The sequence below is a fragment of the Dipteris shenzhenensis genome, chromosome 17 (genome assembly GCF_047967505.1).
Source record: "Dipteris shenzhenensis isolate YYH24624 ecotype China chromosome 17, Dip_SZ_1.0, whole genome shotgun sequence".
Classification (NCBI taxonomy): domain Eukaryota; kingdom Viridiplantae; phylum Streptophyta; class Polypodiopsida; order Gleicheniales; family Dipteridaceae; genus Dipteris; species Dipteris shenzhenensis.
The window spans coordinates 25,679,716-25,697,384 of record NC_141612.1 but is presented as its reverse complement, the minus strand read 5'-3'; the positions used below and the strand labels follow the sequence as shown (position 1 = coordinate 25,697,384).

The window sequence follows — 17,669 nt, the reverse complement described above, 5'->3', positions numbered from 1 at the left end:
GCCTGATTTGCAGCAGGTTTTTGAAATGTCAGACATGGGACAGCTCCACTATTATTTGGGCATTCAGTTTGCTCATGTTGAGGGGGGTATCATGATGTCACGGTCCAAGTATATTAGACAGCTCCTTGATTGTTTTCAGTTCGAGGATTGCAAGCCAATTTCTACTCCAGTGGACCTTGGCTTCAAATTCTCAGCTCATGATGGGAGCTCACCATGTGATATCACTCTTTATCAGCAGGCTGTTGGATGCCTTATTCATTTATGTCACACCAGACCTGACTTACAATATGCAGTATCTCAGCTCAGCAGATTCATGCACATGCCTAGTTCACAGCATTGGTAGGCAGTGAAGAGAGTCTTCAGATATCTCAGAGGCACTCATAATTTAGCCCTCTTTTATGGTGATCAGGGTTCACTTACCATGCATGCTTACACGGATAGTGACTGGGCAGGTTGTTTCGACACCAGAGTGTCACATACTGGCAATTGTTTTTTGCTTGGCAATTCATGTATCTCTTGGCTCAGCAAGAAGCAAGCAATAGTTGCCACATCTAGCTATGAGGCTGAGTACAAGGCAGCTTTCACTGCTACAGTAGAGTGTGTTTGGCTTCGACGGTTACTTACAGATCTTGGTATTCGTCAAAGATCCTCCACTATTGTCTACACTGACAGCCAGAGTGCTTTGGCCAATGCGCGTAACCCAGTGTTTCATGCATGTACCAAGCATATTGAAGTTCACTATTATTATGTTCGGGAGCAGTTGTCAGCAGGAGACATAGAGTTGTCCTATCTTCCCACAGAGGACAACATAGCAGATATGTTTACAAAGGCACTTCCTCGTCCCAAGTTCGAAGGCTTCCGACAGGCTTTACACTTGGTTCCCTTTGTTACATGATCTGACATCCCTTGTACATTCATAGGTGGCTATATCCTTTTGGATGAACATGTGCCACCATGACCAGAAAATACTAGGTATTCTGAGACGTTTCTAGAATACTTCAGCCCATCCCATGGAGGGGGTTTTGTAGGCCATCTTCTGGTGGTTCTAGTGATGCCCTATAGGCCATGGTATGTGCCTTGTAGGCATTAATATAGGCACTTATAGTGTTAGTGCCTTTTAGGCCACATAGGACACTTAGTCCTATGTGACACCTAGGACACTTAGTCCTAGGTCTAGGTACAAGTGCTTTGTACTCTCACGCAACAGGTGTATGCAACTGATGCACTCAGCCTTTGCTTTCCCAAAAGAAATACCTCAGCAAGAGGTGTATTGCATTCACAACTTGTGCCAGTAATGGGCTGTCAATTCAAAGCATATACCCACAAAGTGGCTAAAGCATCAACGACTGTGTTGCCCCTTTCCTGGTTGCTGCAAAAAGCACTCAGAATGCATTTGGTTCATCTTTCCTGTGCACAAAGGCATGCATTTTCTCTTTTCTGCAAATCTCTGATTTTACTGTGTTTCTGCTTTTTCTGACAGTAAATACTCTCTCAGGTAGATGAAAACTGCTAGCAGAAACAATCTTTGCAACTGTCTTTTTTTTCTTTTGGGACAGTAACCAGATGGGTAACTGCTGGTTACTCTAACCAGATCAGTACTGGTCTGGTCTGGTTACATTGACAGACTAGTTAGTCTGTAACTTGGCCACTGACTGAACCAAACTGGTTAACTGGACCAGTCTAGTCTAGTTAATTAGACAGTCTAGTTAGGCTGTCCTCTGACCAGATCTCTAACCAGGGTCGGCTAACTGCAGTTAACCTGACCAGGGTCATACTAACCACAGGTCTGCCAGGCTGGCTGCCACGTGTCAGTGCACCATGTCAGCTCTGAGCTAGATGCCATGTGTGCTACCACATCATCTGTTGCATGTGGGTATATCTTATCAGTTGACACGTGTCAAAATGACACGTCAGCACTGTTCTATCGCTGGCACGTCAACACAGATCCCCACGCTGCCATGTGTCAAAACCACCTGCTCTGCATTGCTACTTGCCACATGATCACGTACTTGTGGCCACGTCAGCTCGCCTGCATCAGCACCATGTGAGCGCCATCGTCAAGCACTCACCTGAAGAAAATGTCGCGCACGATGGCGTCGTGCATCATCACCACAACAGGAATGTTCATTCGGGGCTGGCCCTTTTCTCCGTCCGTCACGTTGTGTTCATTTCTCCCGGCCATCATCTCTGTTTCTCTCTTGATAGCTGTTTTACTCAGCACCGACCTTGAAGCTCCTTCGCCGTTCAACAGAGAAATTTCCCCAAAGTTTATTGTTCACTGAGCCGCTTCACAGGACCTTGCTCTCCTTTGCTAGCTTCAAAACCCCGCTAGTCTCTACCATTGCATAAGCTTAATGTAGAATTCCATCGCTTGCGTAGTTCTTCGTCAATTTTCCTCTTCAGGACTCAGGGTCCGCATTAGCTCTTGCTTGATGCAATCCCACGTGCATGAGTAGTTCGTAAGCAAATTAACGCCTTGTCCGTTGCGCATAGCAAGCTCTCTCTCTTTCTTTGCACATTGCCGAAGCTAGCAACACTCTGCTTGGATCGTCAAAGGCTTGAGAAAGCCTTTAATCCTGCTCTGATACCAATGCAACCTCGTGAAACCCATATCCTATGCATAAACATTTTTCTGCTGTGCTTTTCTACCTCTCTCTCACACACTCTCTCTCTCATTCACTCTGCAAGCAACTAGGGCCCAGGATAACTTGTTGGGCTGGACCCCGCGAAAGGTGTTTTATTCATTGAAAAATTCTGAGTACAGAGAGAGATTAGCGTGAAGCTGCTCATACAAAATTCCAACGTGAAAATCAATATTACAAGAGCTTCAAGCTCATTTCAAATTGGCAACATGCCACTTGTCTAAAATCTAGACTAAGTCCTATTACATGCCACTAAGGGCAACTCTGGAGTCTTTGAAGCACTTGGTCACGCGAACCGCCTCCTAGATGCTTGTTAGGCTCCGTAGCGCTTAGGAAAATAACCCTTCCTAGTACCTGCAACAATTAAGTAAAGCGCACCACCATGGCACTCATTAATTGTTAGCGCTTTGCATGCAAATAACACACTGTGGACTAATTCTAGTCACGGTGGGCCTCCCCACTGAACACATGTGCACATATAACAAATATATATAAATATATCTATTCTCTGGTTGACCAGAGTCAACACTCTTGATTATAATTAAGGGGCTTTGACCAAGGGTTGAGGCGCCTTAATTATAATCAAGTCTCTCCAACCGAAGTTGGCACATCTTGGTTAACTGTAGTTAATCCTCTTGGCGCATGCTAAGTCTCGTTGACCGAAGTCAACAGTGTCTGACCGTAGTCAGCTCTGTGGTTCTTTGGTTAACTGCAGTTAACCCTCTTGGTAATAAACAAAGTCTCCTCGACGGAAGTCAGGCTTACTTGACCAGAGTCAAGTATCTTTGACCGTAGTCACTTTTTTGACCATAATTAACATCTATGAAAACTCTTTAATTATGATCAGATAAATGGTCAACTGTACTTTGACTTTGGATATTTACATTGTGGTGACACCTCTAATTGCCCTTAGTTGCGCTAAAGTCATGGATGAAGATAGAACTAGCCATGATAACCTACGTCAACTTGAGGTCAAGAAACGATAGTCGTTGACTCTCCATAGAGATGTGATGACCTAAAATGTTGTGTCAAGCTATGAAGGAGATGTCCCAAACTCATCTAGAACTATCTACTGTGGGACTGACGGCTTATTGCAGATCATCTGTGGATAACAAGAGAGCCTAGAGCCTCTTCACTAAGGGCCCAATCTGCCTCTAATAGGTAAGGCTCCCATCAAGAACATCCATACATGCCCTCTAGACAAACCAAGGAGTCAAAGAGAAGAGAATTGCTCGGGAGATCGTGCAAATGAGAGTGAAAGCACTGCCCCTTGAGTCTAGTAACTACGGCATTTTCCTCGCTCAATCAAGCCTACATCGCTGGTCGCTCACGATAATCCGACAAGAGACCGGATCCCCCTCCCAATATGTGTAGGATGCGATGACCTTCACCGATAATCCATCTAGAGTGAACTACTCTCTGTGCATGGCTGCTCGGGATGTGTTGAAGATTAGGACCTTGGAAGAGGAAGGTCCTTGCAAGAACTTTAGCTATGAGTGGAAGGAAACAATAGCCTGCTGGTCACAAGCTGTTGTTTGTTAATAGTGATGAGAAAGGTGTTGGAAATGAAGCAATAGTTCAAGGAGAATACAAAACTGAAGGAAGCTAATGAGATTGCACATCAGCAACAAAGAGAGAGACCACTAGGGTAGTCATAGAGACAAAACACTAGAGTAGTCATAGAGACAAAAGACTAGGATGGATCCTAAGTGTGATCAACATACATTTGGTGACTAACTCAACCTTAGTTAACCTAAAATGGCCCCTAATTACAAACTCTATAACTGACGCTAGAAAAAAAAACCTTCTAAATGGAAAAAATGCCTCTAGCCCCTCGTTACATTGGCCACTGATTTAGAGATTAATATTTATAACACCGCTTGCAATGACAATGTCAAAATGTACAAGGAATAATTCAATCACTAAACAAATATATGTTTGAAGCTTTGCGGAAAGCCTCAAACTTTGGAGGAGGTAAGACTTTGATGAAAAGATCTGCCACATTTTAATGCGTAGGGCAAAAGACCGAGCCGATCTCCCTTACATGTAGCAATCCTTGGCACAATGATAATGTATCTCTTTGTGTTTCGTATGTGCATGAGACACATAATTCCACGCCATGGCAATGGCACTCTGACTGTCAATGAGTATAAGAGTAGGCTCCTCCAATAATGCATGTAGATCTTTCAACAAACGTCTCAACGAACCACATTCCACTGTGGTTGTGAAAGCTGCCCTGTACTCAACTTGACAAGATTCTCTCTTCGTCATGGGGAGACACCATTGGAGTGACGATAGCACTTGTCAGACCTCCGGCCACATCACGGACTATAGAGCAGGAAAGATGGACCAAGTTAGGTTGAGCGACAGCGTTCTATCACTAATTTTCTCTCTAAATGCCAACCCTCGCCAAATTCTGAGCCACTATTAGATGAGCTCCTCTTGTAGGAGACCAAAACAGAGGATCACTATGCTTTTAGATGCCCTGTATACTATGAGATCCACTGACGACACCAATATCTTTATAATATAGATTTCAACTCACTCAGAGAGTGCATATCACATAAAGTGCAGATCCGTCTTGCATGGAATGCCCTCTGTTCATCCTGTCTCAACTCGTAGCCTGTGTCAAGATACCCGAAATTGCCCCATTGAGATCCTCAGTGCATGTGAGAGATGAATCTGTGTGTAGCCCGGCAGTCCGATGAACCTCCCCTGTGAGATCCGTAAGCAATGATCTCTATAGAAGCCGAGTTTCACCGAAAGCTCAATAGGTGCTAACCAAGTCTTGAATGCGTAGAGTTGCAAATTGCAATAGGTCCTCTCTGATGACTTGGCTCACCTCCTGATAGATAAGCAGAATGGATGGAGCCTCAAGGCTATACTGAAACGGTGGCAATCTGTCTATCTGTAGCCCCAAGCCTGTGAGCCATCTACTGTCCTAGCATACCAGCTCCTTTCATCCCCCTCCGCCTCCATGCCATAGATGAGGTCGTGGTACCAAAGTCCTTGATCCTATGAAGATAATGGAGAACTGCATTAAGCTGCAGAGGGGTGGCCCCAAACTCTGCAAGTATGATCTGATGTGGGACCGATGGTTTACTGTGGATCGTGCAAGTGAGAAGCAGAACCTCAAGTCTCTTTGTACGGGACCAATCTGTCTCTGATAAGTCTATCCCCCAAAAGGGACTACATACATCCCTGCTGGGTGGACCATTGCGTCAAAAAGAAGAGACTTGGTTTTGGGATCCTGAAAATGTGAGTGGAAGCCTTGGCACTCGAGTCTGGTGAGTGCGGCATATCCCCTGCTCAAACAGGCCTGCATAGCTGGTCGCATCATGAAAATCGGAGCTGAAAAGAGGACACCGAAGTATGTGTAAGATGGAACAATCTCTATGGGAGCTGTGTTGAAGGTAAATTGCTCTCTAAGTGCGGCCGCCTGAGACGTGTTGAAGATCATAACCTTGGTTTTACCCAAGTTAACCTTCAAATCATGTGTATCACAAGCGCATCTAAATGTTGCTGGAGACCCTCAGCTGAGGAGGAGAGTAGGACCACGTCATCTGCGTATAATAGGATCGGAATCAAGGGGGGAGAGAGAGAGAGAGAGAGAGAGAGAGAGAGAGAGAGAGAGAGAGAGAGAGAGTACCGGATAGTCACTACAGGCACTTTACATCATGGCTTATATCTGTTGGATACACATGACAATAGTATGCAAAGTGCTTGTGTGGTAACAATAACTTCTGCAGTGGAAGATGGATAATTGTGCCATGCGAGATTTGGCCATGTGATCTGTGGTAGTTTTGTTGCTATTAGAGAAATAATATGGTATTGAATATGCCTACAATAGAGACCCCTCCAAAATGTGTTTATGAAGGAATCATTTTGGGAAAGCTACATAGGAATGTCTTTCTAGGAGATGGATCTAGAGCTGCCAAAAAATTGGAGCTCATACACATTGATGTGTGTGGTCTCATGAGGACACCATCCTTGGGAAAGAAGCTATATTTTGTGTCCTTTATTGATGGTTTTTTTTATAGCTACATGGGCCTATCCCAAGATATGCATGGTGCCCTACAAATATCTAAAAATGCATTTTACTACATAACAGTGAGTGGCCTGCAGGCTGTGCATATATCATGCTCACCCATGACACCTTAAACTGATTATTAGGACGTGTGTTGCATAGATAAATGAGGCAGCCAACAACTTGACTGTACAGAGTGACTTCAAATGGTTCAGCATCATCATAATTTGAGAGTCCAAGACTAGGCTCAACAGGAGTTGAAATTGGCTTACGATTGTGCCATGCGAGATTTGGCCATGTGATCTGTGGTAGTTTTGTTGCTATTAGAGACATAATATGGTATTGAATATGCCTACAATAGAGACCCCTCCAAAATGTGTTTATGAAGGAATCATTTTGGGAAAGCTACATAGGAATGTCTTTCCAGGAGATGGATCTAGAGCTGCCAAAAAATTGGAGCTCATACACATTGATGTGTTTGGTCTCATGAGGACACCATCCTTGGGAAAGAAGCTATATTTTGTGTCCTTTATTGATGGTTTTTTTATAGCTACATGGGCCTATCCCAAGATATGCATGGTGCCCTACAAATATCTAAAAATGCATTTTACTACATAACAGTGAGTGGCCTGCAGGCTGTGCATATATCATGCTCACCCATGACACCTTAAACTGATTATTAGGACGTGTGTTGCATAGATAAATGAGGCAGCCAACAACTTGACTGTACAGAGTGACTTCAAATGGTTCAGCATCATCATAATTTGAGAGTCCAAGACTCGGCTCAACAGGAGTTGAAATTGGCTTACGATTCTGCATGTTGAACCTATGTAACAGTCCTTGTATATACTTGGACTGTTTCATGACAATGCCCTCTTGCGGCTGCACAAACTCAATTCTCAACTATAGTGCGACAGTCCCAAATTCGACATTCCAAGTCAAGATTCAAGATCTTTCATGAATTCTGCAATTTTCTCTTCATTGGAGCTTGTGAGCAGTATGTCATCCACAACTATCAACAAATCCACCGCTGTCCTTGACATATAGGATACTTTCAGTTGGACTGTTGTTTAGACTCTGGCTGGTCAAATAAGTATGAATCTTCTCATACCAAGCCCATGGAGCTTGTTTGAGCCCATAAACAGCTTGCGCTTTTCTTGACCAAGCATCTTGAAACCAATAGGTGGACTCACATAGACTTCCTCATGCAACTCCCCGTCAGAAAGGTTGTTTTCATGTCCAACTGATTTACTTTCCAGCCATGATGACCAGCCAATGAAACAACACACCTAATGGTGGTCATCCTAGAGTGGGGCCAAAGGTTTCATCATCCCTTCTGCTTGGAATAGCCTTTGGCAACTAACCTTGTCTTATACTTACCATCAGATTTCTTCTTAAGTTTGTACACTCGCTTAGTCCCAGTAGCCTTTTTGTCAATGGTCAGGTCCAACAAAATCCCACGTGTTATTCTTGTGGATTGAATCCAACTCTGCCTTCATGGATCTCATCCAATGCTCATTGTCTTGAGCATCCTCGAAGCTGTTGGGTTCTATGCATGACAAAGTGTGCTCATCCATGCTGAATCAGCATATTGTGCTCCTTTTGAACGTCTTGAACCAACCCTTGTTGTACTAGTGAGAGAAGCTAACAGCGTACTGCCTTGATAAGTTGGCATCAGCCACCGGGTAAGCAATGTGGCTGACTGTTCATGACCTGATATGGAGCATCCAAAGTCTGTTGTGCAAGCTGCAAACACTATCTTCTGCTGGCTGCTCTATTCTGCTATCAACTGGCAGTGGGAACACCCTTAAAATACCTCAGTGAACCTGTGGGCAGCTATCTTACTTTCACTGCTATAGCGGACAAATCCTCTGAGTGAGAGGATTGTAGAGACGATAATCCTAAATTTCTTTGCTATATCCACCAAAAATGCATTTCAATGCCTTATGATCCAGTTTGCCTCTCATCTGCTGAGGCACATGTGCATGTGCTATGAGCCAAACACCCTAAGATAATCAACCTTGGTTTTTGTGTCATGGCAAGCCTCAAAGCATCGACTTGCCTTGTGGAAAGGAAAGTTGAAAGTGGCCCTATTCTTGTACTTCATCCATAGGGCCCAACTGTGCTTGCCCAACCAATCACCAAGTATAATCATCACCTGATCCTTCACTTGCAGGTCAAAGAGAAGTAGAGTCCACTACATTGTTCGAGAGGCTGCAAAATTGAATCCCTAAAATGGATGGGCTGTGCTACCAACCACCTCTGGTGTCACCTTTCCAAGGCTGGAGGATCATTACTGTAACCTCTTAAGGCAATAGGGTAGGCCTGTAGAGTCTCAAGGTGGTTGGCTCTTGCTATATTGGATCCTCTGGCTATCTTGCCTTCTCGTAGGTCTGCTATTAGGATTTTGAAGTGCCATCTTGGAGTAGCCCCTTGTCCATTCCTTGCCTCCCTCTCTTCGATTCTTTAGCAATTGTGTCATGTTTAGTTCAGTGCCTAGAAATAAATGAGAGAAGGGCTTCCGATTTAGACTTGGTCTAGGGCCCACCAAAATGGGTTTTCAATTTGTAAGAAAAAACCTTTAGACGTTAAAGGCGCGGTTGGAATTTATCAGTGCTTGGAACTTCACAAGCTTGTAGAAATGTGTTGTTTACCTTTGTTGGTTCTTTTGGCATGTAACGAGCTTCAATGCTTTCAGGTCGAAGCACATGGTCCCAACTTGTGGGCATTGCAGAAATTTTTTAGCATGTTTAAATGTTTAGTTTTAGGCAGTTGTGTGCGTGCACACGCTTGCCAAATATCTTCAATTTTGATATTATACATTTCTCATCAATTCAAGAAGAACATTCAAAAGCAGAGTCTATGTCATGCTCTAGTACAAAGCTAGTTTTCTTACTTCTTGGAGCTAATGTTTGTAAACTGATAGTTAGGCCCTGCCCCTAGAGTATGAGCTAGGAGCCTTTCACTAATCACACAAAGATAAGTGCAAGCAACTTAAAGGAACCAGACCGGTACGGCTTGAGCTACTGAGGTCGCCTCTCACCCATAGGTCCACAATTTTAGAACCACCCTTGCAGCTTGAAATCTAGACCATCATGGAAAGTAGTCCACCTTTGAAGGTCAAGTCATGCCTTCTATACCACATGCCCCTTCCACCAGGCTACCATTTTTGAGCCAACAAATCCACGTCCCAAGGAAGTACCAATCACACGGATATCTCGGATTCTAAGCCCTTGGCTTCTATTTACAAGCCTAGTCTTAGCTATCTTTAGCATTTGGCCCTCGCTGTTAGAAGCAATACCTAAAGTAGCTCACTTTCCACAAAAGCCTGTGCTTTTTCTAGATTAGCTTTGCCTTTCTTGGATCAGCTCTATCCACCGGATAGAAACCTAACTCACACTAGCTATAGTGTCAACCTAATAAGTGCAAACCCTTGGTTAGACTGTGCCTTTACCCTCATTCATCATTGATATTGGATCAGTCTGGTCTTAACCTTGGCCACGGCCAAGTTTAGGCTAGGCTACCATTAACCCTAGATCCATGCCAGATCTTAGTTTAGTGTGGCTTATCCCTAGATTATCTAATCATGGTCAGGCCTTGGTTAGTCTTGCTACGGATGGAACGATAGTGCTAAAATATTCTAGCCCTTGCAAGAAGCAGGCACACAAATCGTTGCTGGTCAACAGTCAAGGTCCTTGAATGTTGATAGTAAATGGAGGATGTAAGTTACATGTGCTAGGTAAGCTTTGTACGGACGATTCTCAAAGGTTGTGTTTGTTGAAGTTGCTTTGTAATTCGGGTTCTGAATAAATTTCCTTTCGTTGTAATTTTGGTAAAGGATGTTATCAAAGCTACCTCCTATAGCTGCTTGTTTGTAAGGGCTTGGCTCTATAGGCTCAATAGTGACTTTGCATTTATTCGTATCATGGACAACAGTCAGGTTGTGTGTTTTGCTTTTTGAAGACGAAAATGGGGTGCCTTCAGCAATTCTTTGTGTGCAAGATTATAACGATGCATGGCAACCTTATAATTCATTTGCTGAGGTGCTCATGTCCTAATTTTGTGTTTTGTTTGGATGTATTTGTGTCTGAAAGATTATTGACATGACAGAAGCTCAATTGTCAAAAAGCTTAAAGAAACAACTTCAACAAGAGAGAAAGGGGGGGAAATTAGTCGCTGTAAAAGAGAACGTTTTACCAAGGACAACACACAAAATTCTTCGGGTACAAGGCTTTATGCATTTTGTCTTCATGGTTATAATAAGCAATAAGCCTAGGTTTTGTAAAGGAAGCAGCTTTCTGTTATTATTTTGCCTTCTTAGTTGGTTTACACTATCATTCACAGAAGAGGGAATGGTCCAGGTTGATGTAGGAGGGTCAGTGTACCTTTTAGCTCAGGTTTATCATTCACAGAAGAGGAAGCCAACCCCCTGCTGCCCTCCCCCACCCCCTTCCCTACACCTCTCCGCCTCCCCTTCCTGCATCTCCGCCCCCCTATCTATCCCTCTCCGCCTCCCCTTCCTGCATTCCCCCCACACCCCCCCCCCCCCCCCTCCCCCCTCCCCCCCCCCCCCGGCCCCCCCCCTCCCCCCCCTACTTGCCTTTCCGCCCCCCTACTCCCCCGCTTCCCCCTCTAGCCTCTACACCTCCCCTCGACCTCTCCTCTAGCCCTCCCCGCCCCTCCCCCTCTAGCTCCTCCTACCCTCTCTACCCCTTTCTGCAGCCCCGCCCCCTCCCCCTTCCTTGCCCACCTTCCCTTGCAGCTCCTCTCACCCCTCCTCCCCTCTCCCTCCTTTCAACCCCCCTCTACCTCAGCTCTCTCTCTCTTCTCAGCCCCCTCTCCCTCTCCCCCTCATCCTCAGCCCCCGTCCCCTTCAGCCCTTTTTTTCCTTCTAAAAAAACAGGTATTTCCTTCCCTCTGCAGCGAGAATTGACGAACAGAGCTACACCGTGTTCGAGTCAACCTCTTCACTCGGATTGACGAATGGATTCTCATTCAGTCAACCGTTCCACCAGCCACGAAGACAATTATTTTTTCAAAAGACAAGTTGCAGCAGCTCATAAAGGATGTAGAGCTTGAAAGCTCTACTTCACTCTTCGCTCGCATCCATGGGTCCCACCCTTTTGGATCGCAAGCTAGGGATTGGATGCTTGCAGCCTTACCAGATTGCCTCGCTCCTCACATTTCACATGTACGCTTATTGGGATGAGGCTTCTTTTTGGTGGTTCTCCTGAGGCCATTGCCTTCGGTGCTCAAGGATAACCCCTTGGGGCTAGCTTCCAGGAGGATATTTTTATAACCATTCACTTAGGGTTTTAATCCTATTGAGAAGGATAGTCGGGTTACCTCCGCTTTGCCGGCCTCCCTCAAGTGTACCATCGACACCTTGCTACTATTGGAAAATCCTTTGGAGTGGTCATGGAGATCCCCCCCGGCATGCCTTCTTCCTCATTGGAGGGAGTTATGTCTAATGGGTGCTGAGAGTTAGGATCATTGTTTCTAACCCTAACATTCTCCTTCATATTGCCACCTAAGCATATAGCGCTCTTGCTACAAAGCTCAAATGGCATGGGTTTCATTGCAAAGAGATATGGAGCTTCCATGTTATGCTTCAACGCCCAGATGGTTCCTTTTTTCGGCTAAGGATTGAGATTGCAGATAGACAGGATCAGTGCAGGATTTGTAGGACCCTTGGTCATTTCGCTAGAGATTGCCTAAAGAAGAAGAAATAACCCAGGAAGTCTTCTGTGTGGCTCCTCCTTACCCGAGTGGAAATACAAACTGACCCACCTCTGTTCAGATCTCAATCATCCACATAGAACCTATCAATCCATGCATGGATAGGCACTTGCAACCTCCAGTTCGACCATGAAAACATGAGTGATTGTGGCTGAGGGTAAAAGGCATCATCGAACCATGAATCTTTGCCACTGAATCGAAAAAGGAAGGCATCACAGGTTGCTCTCTCCAAGGAGTGAATACCAGCTCTCTACCCCCTGTCTTATCTGAAGGCAACTCCACCATGTTAAATTCTCCTCCAATAACCCATGAATATGCAATGGGAGCCCAAGAGGGCAGCTCTTTCCACAGGACACAATCCCCTCTATTATTGGGTGCATAAAGGTTGAGGAAGCCAACCTTACGTCCCTCAATCAAGAGAAGAATCCACTGAGCTCTAGAGGGAATGATAACTCCATGTATGACAACCAAGGGGAGAATGGAGTCTGAAACTGAAATGCAAGTGTCTCCACTAGTGCCAACTGCAGGTGACCAAAAAGTAAAACCGGGAAGCATCTTACCTGACTTGGCACAATCTCTAGCATCCAATTTGTGTTTTTGGATGAAAAGAATATCAATGGGATCTCTAGTGACAATTGGATGAAGTTGATTACAGATTCAGCTTCCTACAGCGGCACTGGTGCATACCACCAAGGCCCCGTATGTTCCACATGACATCCTCATAACTGTGAGGAAGTTAGGAGAAGCCCTTCTGCCAAGACTGCCAAGGGGAGGGAAATCCATGGGGGAGAGAACCCCCATATCTGCAGAAGGAGATGCTCTGTCGATAGGAAATCCAATAACAGCATTCCCAAAAGTGGAGGACATAAAAACTCCTCCACAATCTCCGCCATATCTACTAGGACAGAAAATGAATTCCTGTAAACTAGGCCCCCATTTGGAGTGCGAAGAATCCCTACACTCAAAGAAAGTGAAGGGGATGAAACCCACGTGCCTCTATCAGTGGAAGAAGTTTGAAGACCAGAAGAGTAAGGGGGCTGCTCGAGTAAAGGGCTAGGTGTCAAAGTATCTGCATGAGAATCATCACGGGTCCTATCCATGCTGAACTTGAGGTAGTGCTAGTGGGGACTGAGGCATTTGATGATCCCTCCTGATTTGTACCTTGGAATGTCCGCCTCAGTCGCAACCAAGACAGGGCTGTCTCCTGCTGAAATCAAAGATTGGCCTAGGGCACAAGGGGTGTCCTTCCTAACTGCAGGTGACGGAGCATGTCACCAGCCTTCATGTTCTCCAAAGGGTGGTAAACCCGAAATAATGAGCAAATCACTTAATTGCAGCCACTCAGAAAATTCAAGACAGCAAACAAATAAACGTCCAACACACAATCGAAGAGCTAGAATGCCCCGGGTCCGCACCGGACACCAAATTGGCCCAAAATCGTTGGTGCCCCTCGCGGTATTTCTTTAATTATATTCAGTGAGATCAAAATACAGCAAAGCCTCGACTTTGCACAACAACCCGAGAGAGAAATCAACTGAATACTCAAGAAGCCTTATCGCAGCTGGCACATGCATCAAAACCCAATGCAAATTCCATGGCCATCCTAGCAAAAAGATGTGGGCAATCTCAGGCAAGAGTAGGACATCCAACAACCAAAATACCTGGTATCTGGCAACCTCTGGCTCAACCAAACCCTGTTGAACCAGGCCAGCTAGGCAGGTATCAACAAGGACACTAGCTTGGCAAGGGAAATCATCAGCAACACCTCCGGAGAGGAAAAATGCAGCAAAACAATCTCGTCCTAGCACCCCCTTCTGTCTCCTGGCAGCCCAAACCTGGTAGGCGGATTGAACTGGAAGCTTTCTGCCACCCTGGCAACCTCCAACAGAGAATCCACTCAATTCTAGAGGCTCCAAACTGCTTAGAACAGATGCGAATTCTGCAAAATCTCTGTGTGTTGACCCTGAGAAGGATCTGGAAGCAGCAAAACTGGTAAACAGCAAGTCTGGCAGCCTTGGAAGGCCCCTGGCAGGTGTGACTCGGGATCTTGCCCAGTCTGGAAGCAAATCGGCCTACTTGGGAGCTCAAAACAGTCCTGAGAAGTGCGAAACTGATGATGCCTGGTCTGGAAGTCTCTTGGAAGAAGTGCGAAACAATCCTGGGGGCTCTGGAAGGTGCGGACTGTAGGTATGCATAAAAACCGAATTGATCTGGAGGCTCCTAACACAAAAACGAAATTTGTTTTGAGCTTTTGGCAGCCCTGGCAGCTCACCAACAGCCCACACATTGCCCTGTTAGTCGAAAATCAGCAAGGCGATGTGATAGAATACCCCTAGAGCACTCTCCCAGCATGTGACGTGTCGCTCTGTTCTTTTGTGGTCTAGAAACAAGCCTCAAAGCAAATTTTGCCCTTTCTTCTTGCTTTCCAAGCCAGCTAGCCAAACGTGGCTCCTTGGAGCTATTTTTGGCGGAAGAGATTTTTACCCCTCTCTAACCCACTCGCCCTTGGCCTTAGGAATTAATGCACTAGGTTAGCCTTTTTACCCCTCTCTAACCCACTCTAGGGCTTGGGCTGTTACACATAAATTCTAGTAATTAGAATCACGCCCCATGACATAACCCCCTCTTGGAACCCCAACAAATGTCCCCATTTGCTGTCCAAGCGACATCAAGTGGTGAACGCTGAAAAGTACAAGTACAAAAATAAGAAAAACATAAAATGTGGCAGACTCTGTCTTTTCCAATATTTTCTTACAACTTGTGTATCCAATAATGGAAAAACAAAAGTACAAATCCAAAGTACAGCAAACACATGCTTTATCAGATGTCTCTTGAAAGACCAATAGATGTCTCCAAAAAGACCAACATATGCTTCCATAACAACTATCAGATATGTCCGAAAAGACCAACAGAAATATGTGTCCAAAACGAAACCAGTAGATATATGATATGGTAGAGGTGCACATAACCAATCATATACATCCAATCTTGCAGTGACTAGTACACTGAGCATAGGCCTCGCGGCCGCAGAAATACTGTCAGTAACTGGTAACCTCGGGTGGGTGAGACAATCGGTTTCACCAAGCGACCTCATGATATTTGATGAGCTGTTTGAACCAAGGGAGTGGAAGCGCTACCCCCTCTTGAGCACCAAGCAATGCTCCAGACCTATGCTCTGCTGACCTTGAATGCACCATAACTGCAGTTGGTTCTAAGTGAAATGCATCTAGGTAGAGCTGCAATACCTTAGGTGATTTTGCAGTTCACCCTCTTCCATCCACCTCACATCCAACGCTGGATAATTGTTAAATTTAACCAGGCAGCGATGGAAAACTCTACCTTTAACCTTTCGTTCCTTATGTGCCAATATCTCTCAAGTTCCAGAATCTCATCCTATTCCTCAACTTCAGGCCATAGTTAGGTCCATACGCGTACGAACGTTTTTCCGTACTCCATCCGTACATCATTCCGTACGTCAATCATGTTTTGCCTTTGTAGTAACTACTTCCAAGTTTCTACTACCTACTAGCTTTGATCATGATGTTTGGTGTAGTATTGATCTATCATTGTCACTATGCATCAGAATCCAAATTCCATATGACTCTGGTCTCTGGAGGCTGGACTCTTTGAACTTTCATGAATCATGATTCATGACTTTAATATTAATACAAGTTTGAAGTTTGAAGTCTCAAGTTTCAAGTTTTGTGGTTCTATGTCAATGTAATGTGTACAATGTATATTTTTCTAAATGTTTTTGGGTAAAATTAGGGTCACGTATGTTTCAGCCCTAGGGGCTGAACCATACTCCGATCATACTTCCATACTCGTCTGACGTATGCGTATGGTAACGTATGGAAAAAACTACTGAAGTGTTGTTGAACTTGCTTCTCATCGTGAGAATATTCATCCCCAAGGGATTCGTGTTCTTGAGATTCCTGTGACTCTTCCTGCTCTGAGTCCAGAATAGACTGCGACCTCTCACGATGATACATATTTGCTCAATTTACTTGGCTGCAATTACTTCCAGCTACCTGTGCTTGCCCAGCCGCAACCACGGGCTCACCTCTTGAGAAAGATGGTGGGATCCCGGCAATGGAACCAATGTCGCTGGCCTTCCGATTCTCCAAGGGGCAGTAAATCCAAAATAATGAGCAAATCACTTTAATTGCAGTCACTTAGAAATTTCAAGACAGCAAATAAATAAACTTCCAACACACAATCCAAGAGCTTGAATGCCCTTAGTCCGCACCAGACACCTGATTGGCCCCAGAGCTTAAATGCCCTTAGTCCGCATTAGACACCGGATCGTTGCTGCCCGGTATTTAGTTGAAACTAGCCTTCACTAATCAAAGGGTGGTAGAATCCACTTAAACCACATCATACATAGTAAATAATCAAATTATTAATCACCATAGATTAAATCACAGGGAGCTAGAGCGCTCCTACTCAGAAACAAAGACACCGATTGGCCCCAAACACTGGCACCACTTGCGGTATTTCTTTAATATTCATATAAAGCCAAGAGGCTGATCACAAGGTCTCTTGAAAGCTGCACCACAGGCAAACCACTGCCCACAGACTACACACCTGCAATATCCTTCACACTTGCAATTCCTGCTCAAATTTATATGGCGAATATGCATCCAATCACTAGGCAATCACGCATCCTTCCTTCCGACCTAGCATGCAACAGATCCCAAAGGCATAAACTATCTCTGTGTCCTCTGCACCTGCACAACCAAGTGCCCAACCAGCCAAGCACGGCTATACAGCTGCAGAAAAGACAAGGACATCCAAACTCTGGCACAACCTTCTGGTATTGCAATAATTCTTTCTATCTTAAATGGTACGTTGCCCTATCAGCTAGATTTAGATTTAGATGCTCGTTTGGGAGAGACTAAAATGAAATTGTTTACACTTCACAAGTATTGTAGCTTGAATGAAGAGATTTGGACTACTTTTTGATTAGCCTTCTCCTTTAGTGCTAGCCTTCATCATGGCTGAGTTTGCCCTTCACCTCCGGAGTGTCGACAGAAACTGAGTACGAAGACTTTGTATAAATGGATGCTCAAGTATGTGTGGGTGTGTGGATTTGTATTTGTGAGAGCATACTTTTATACTATGGTCTACACCCACTGTTGGGCGTTGATGACGTCAGTGGGGATGTCATAGTAGCTAGTCCCTGCTATGCGTGATGGAGTTTATGGTTTTCAATCTTATGAGTGACTATCGTGAGATTGAAACTGCACTATGTTTTGTTT

The 17,669-nt window shown here is 44.8% G+C and overlaps 1 protein-coding gene across 3 annotated transcripts in view; it reads left to right on the top strand.

Moving 5' to 3' along the window:
• The window catches only part of LOC147891901 (methyltransferase), a 111,277-nt gene that overhangs the window by 21,786 nt on the left and 71,822 nt on the right, over nt 1-17,669 (top strand). For 2 of the 3 annotated variants that reach the window (XM_087388427.1, XM_087388426.1), the window contains exon 3: nt 10,764-10,892. The exons of the other annotated variant lie outside the window; for it this stretch is intronic. In XM_087388427.1, coding sequence (XP_087244553.1) covers nt 10,764-10,892 — 129 coding nt within the window. The remainder of the gene's footprint in view (nt 1-10,763; nt 10,893-17,669) is intronic. 3 annotated transcript variants of the gene reach the window in all.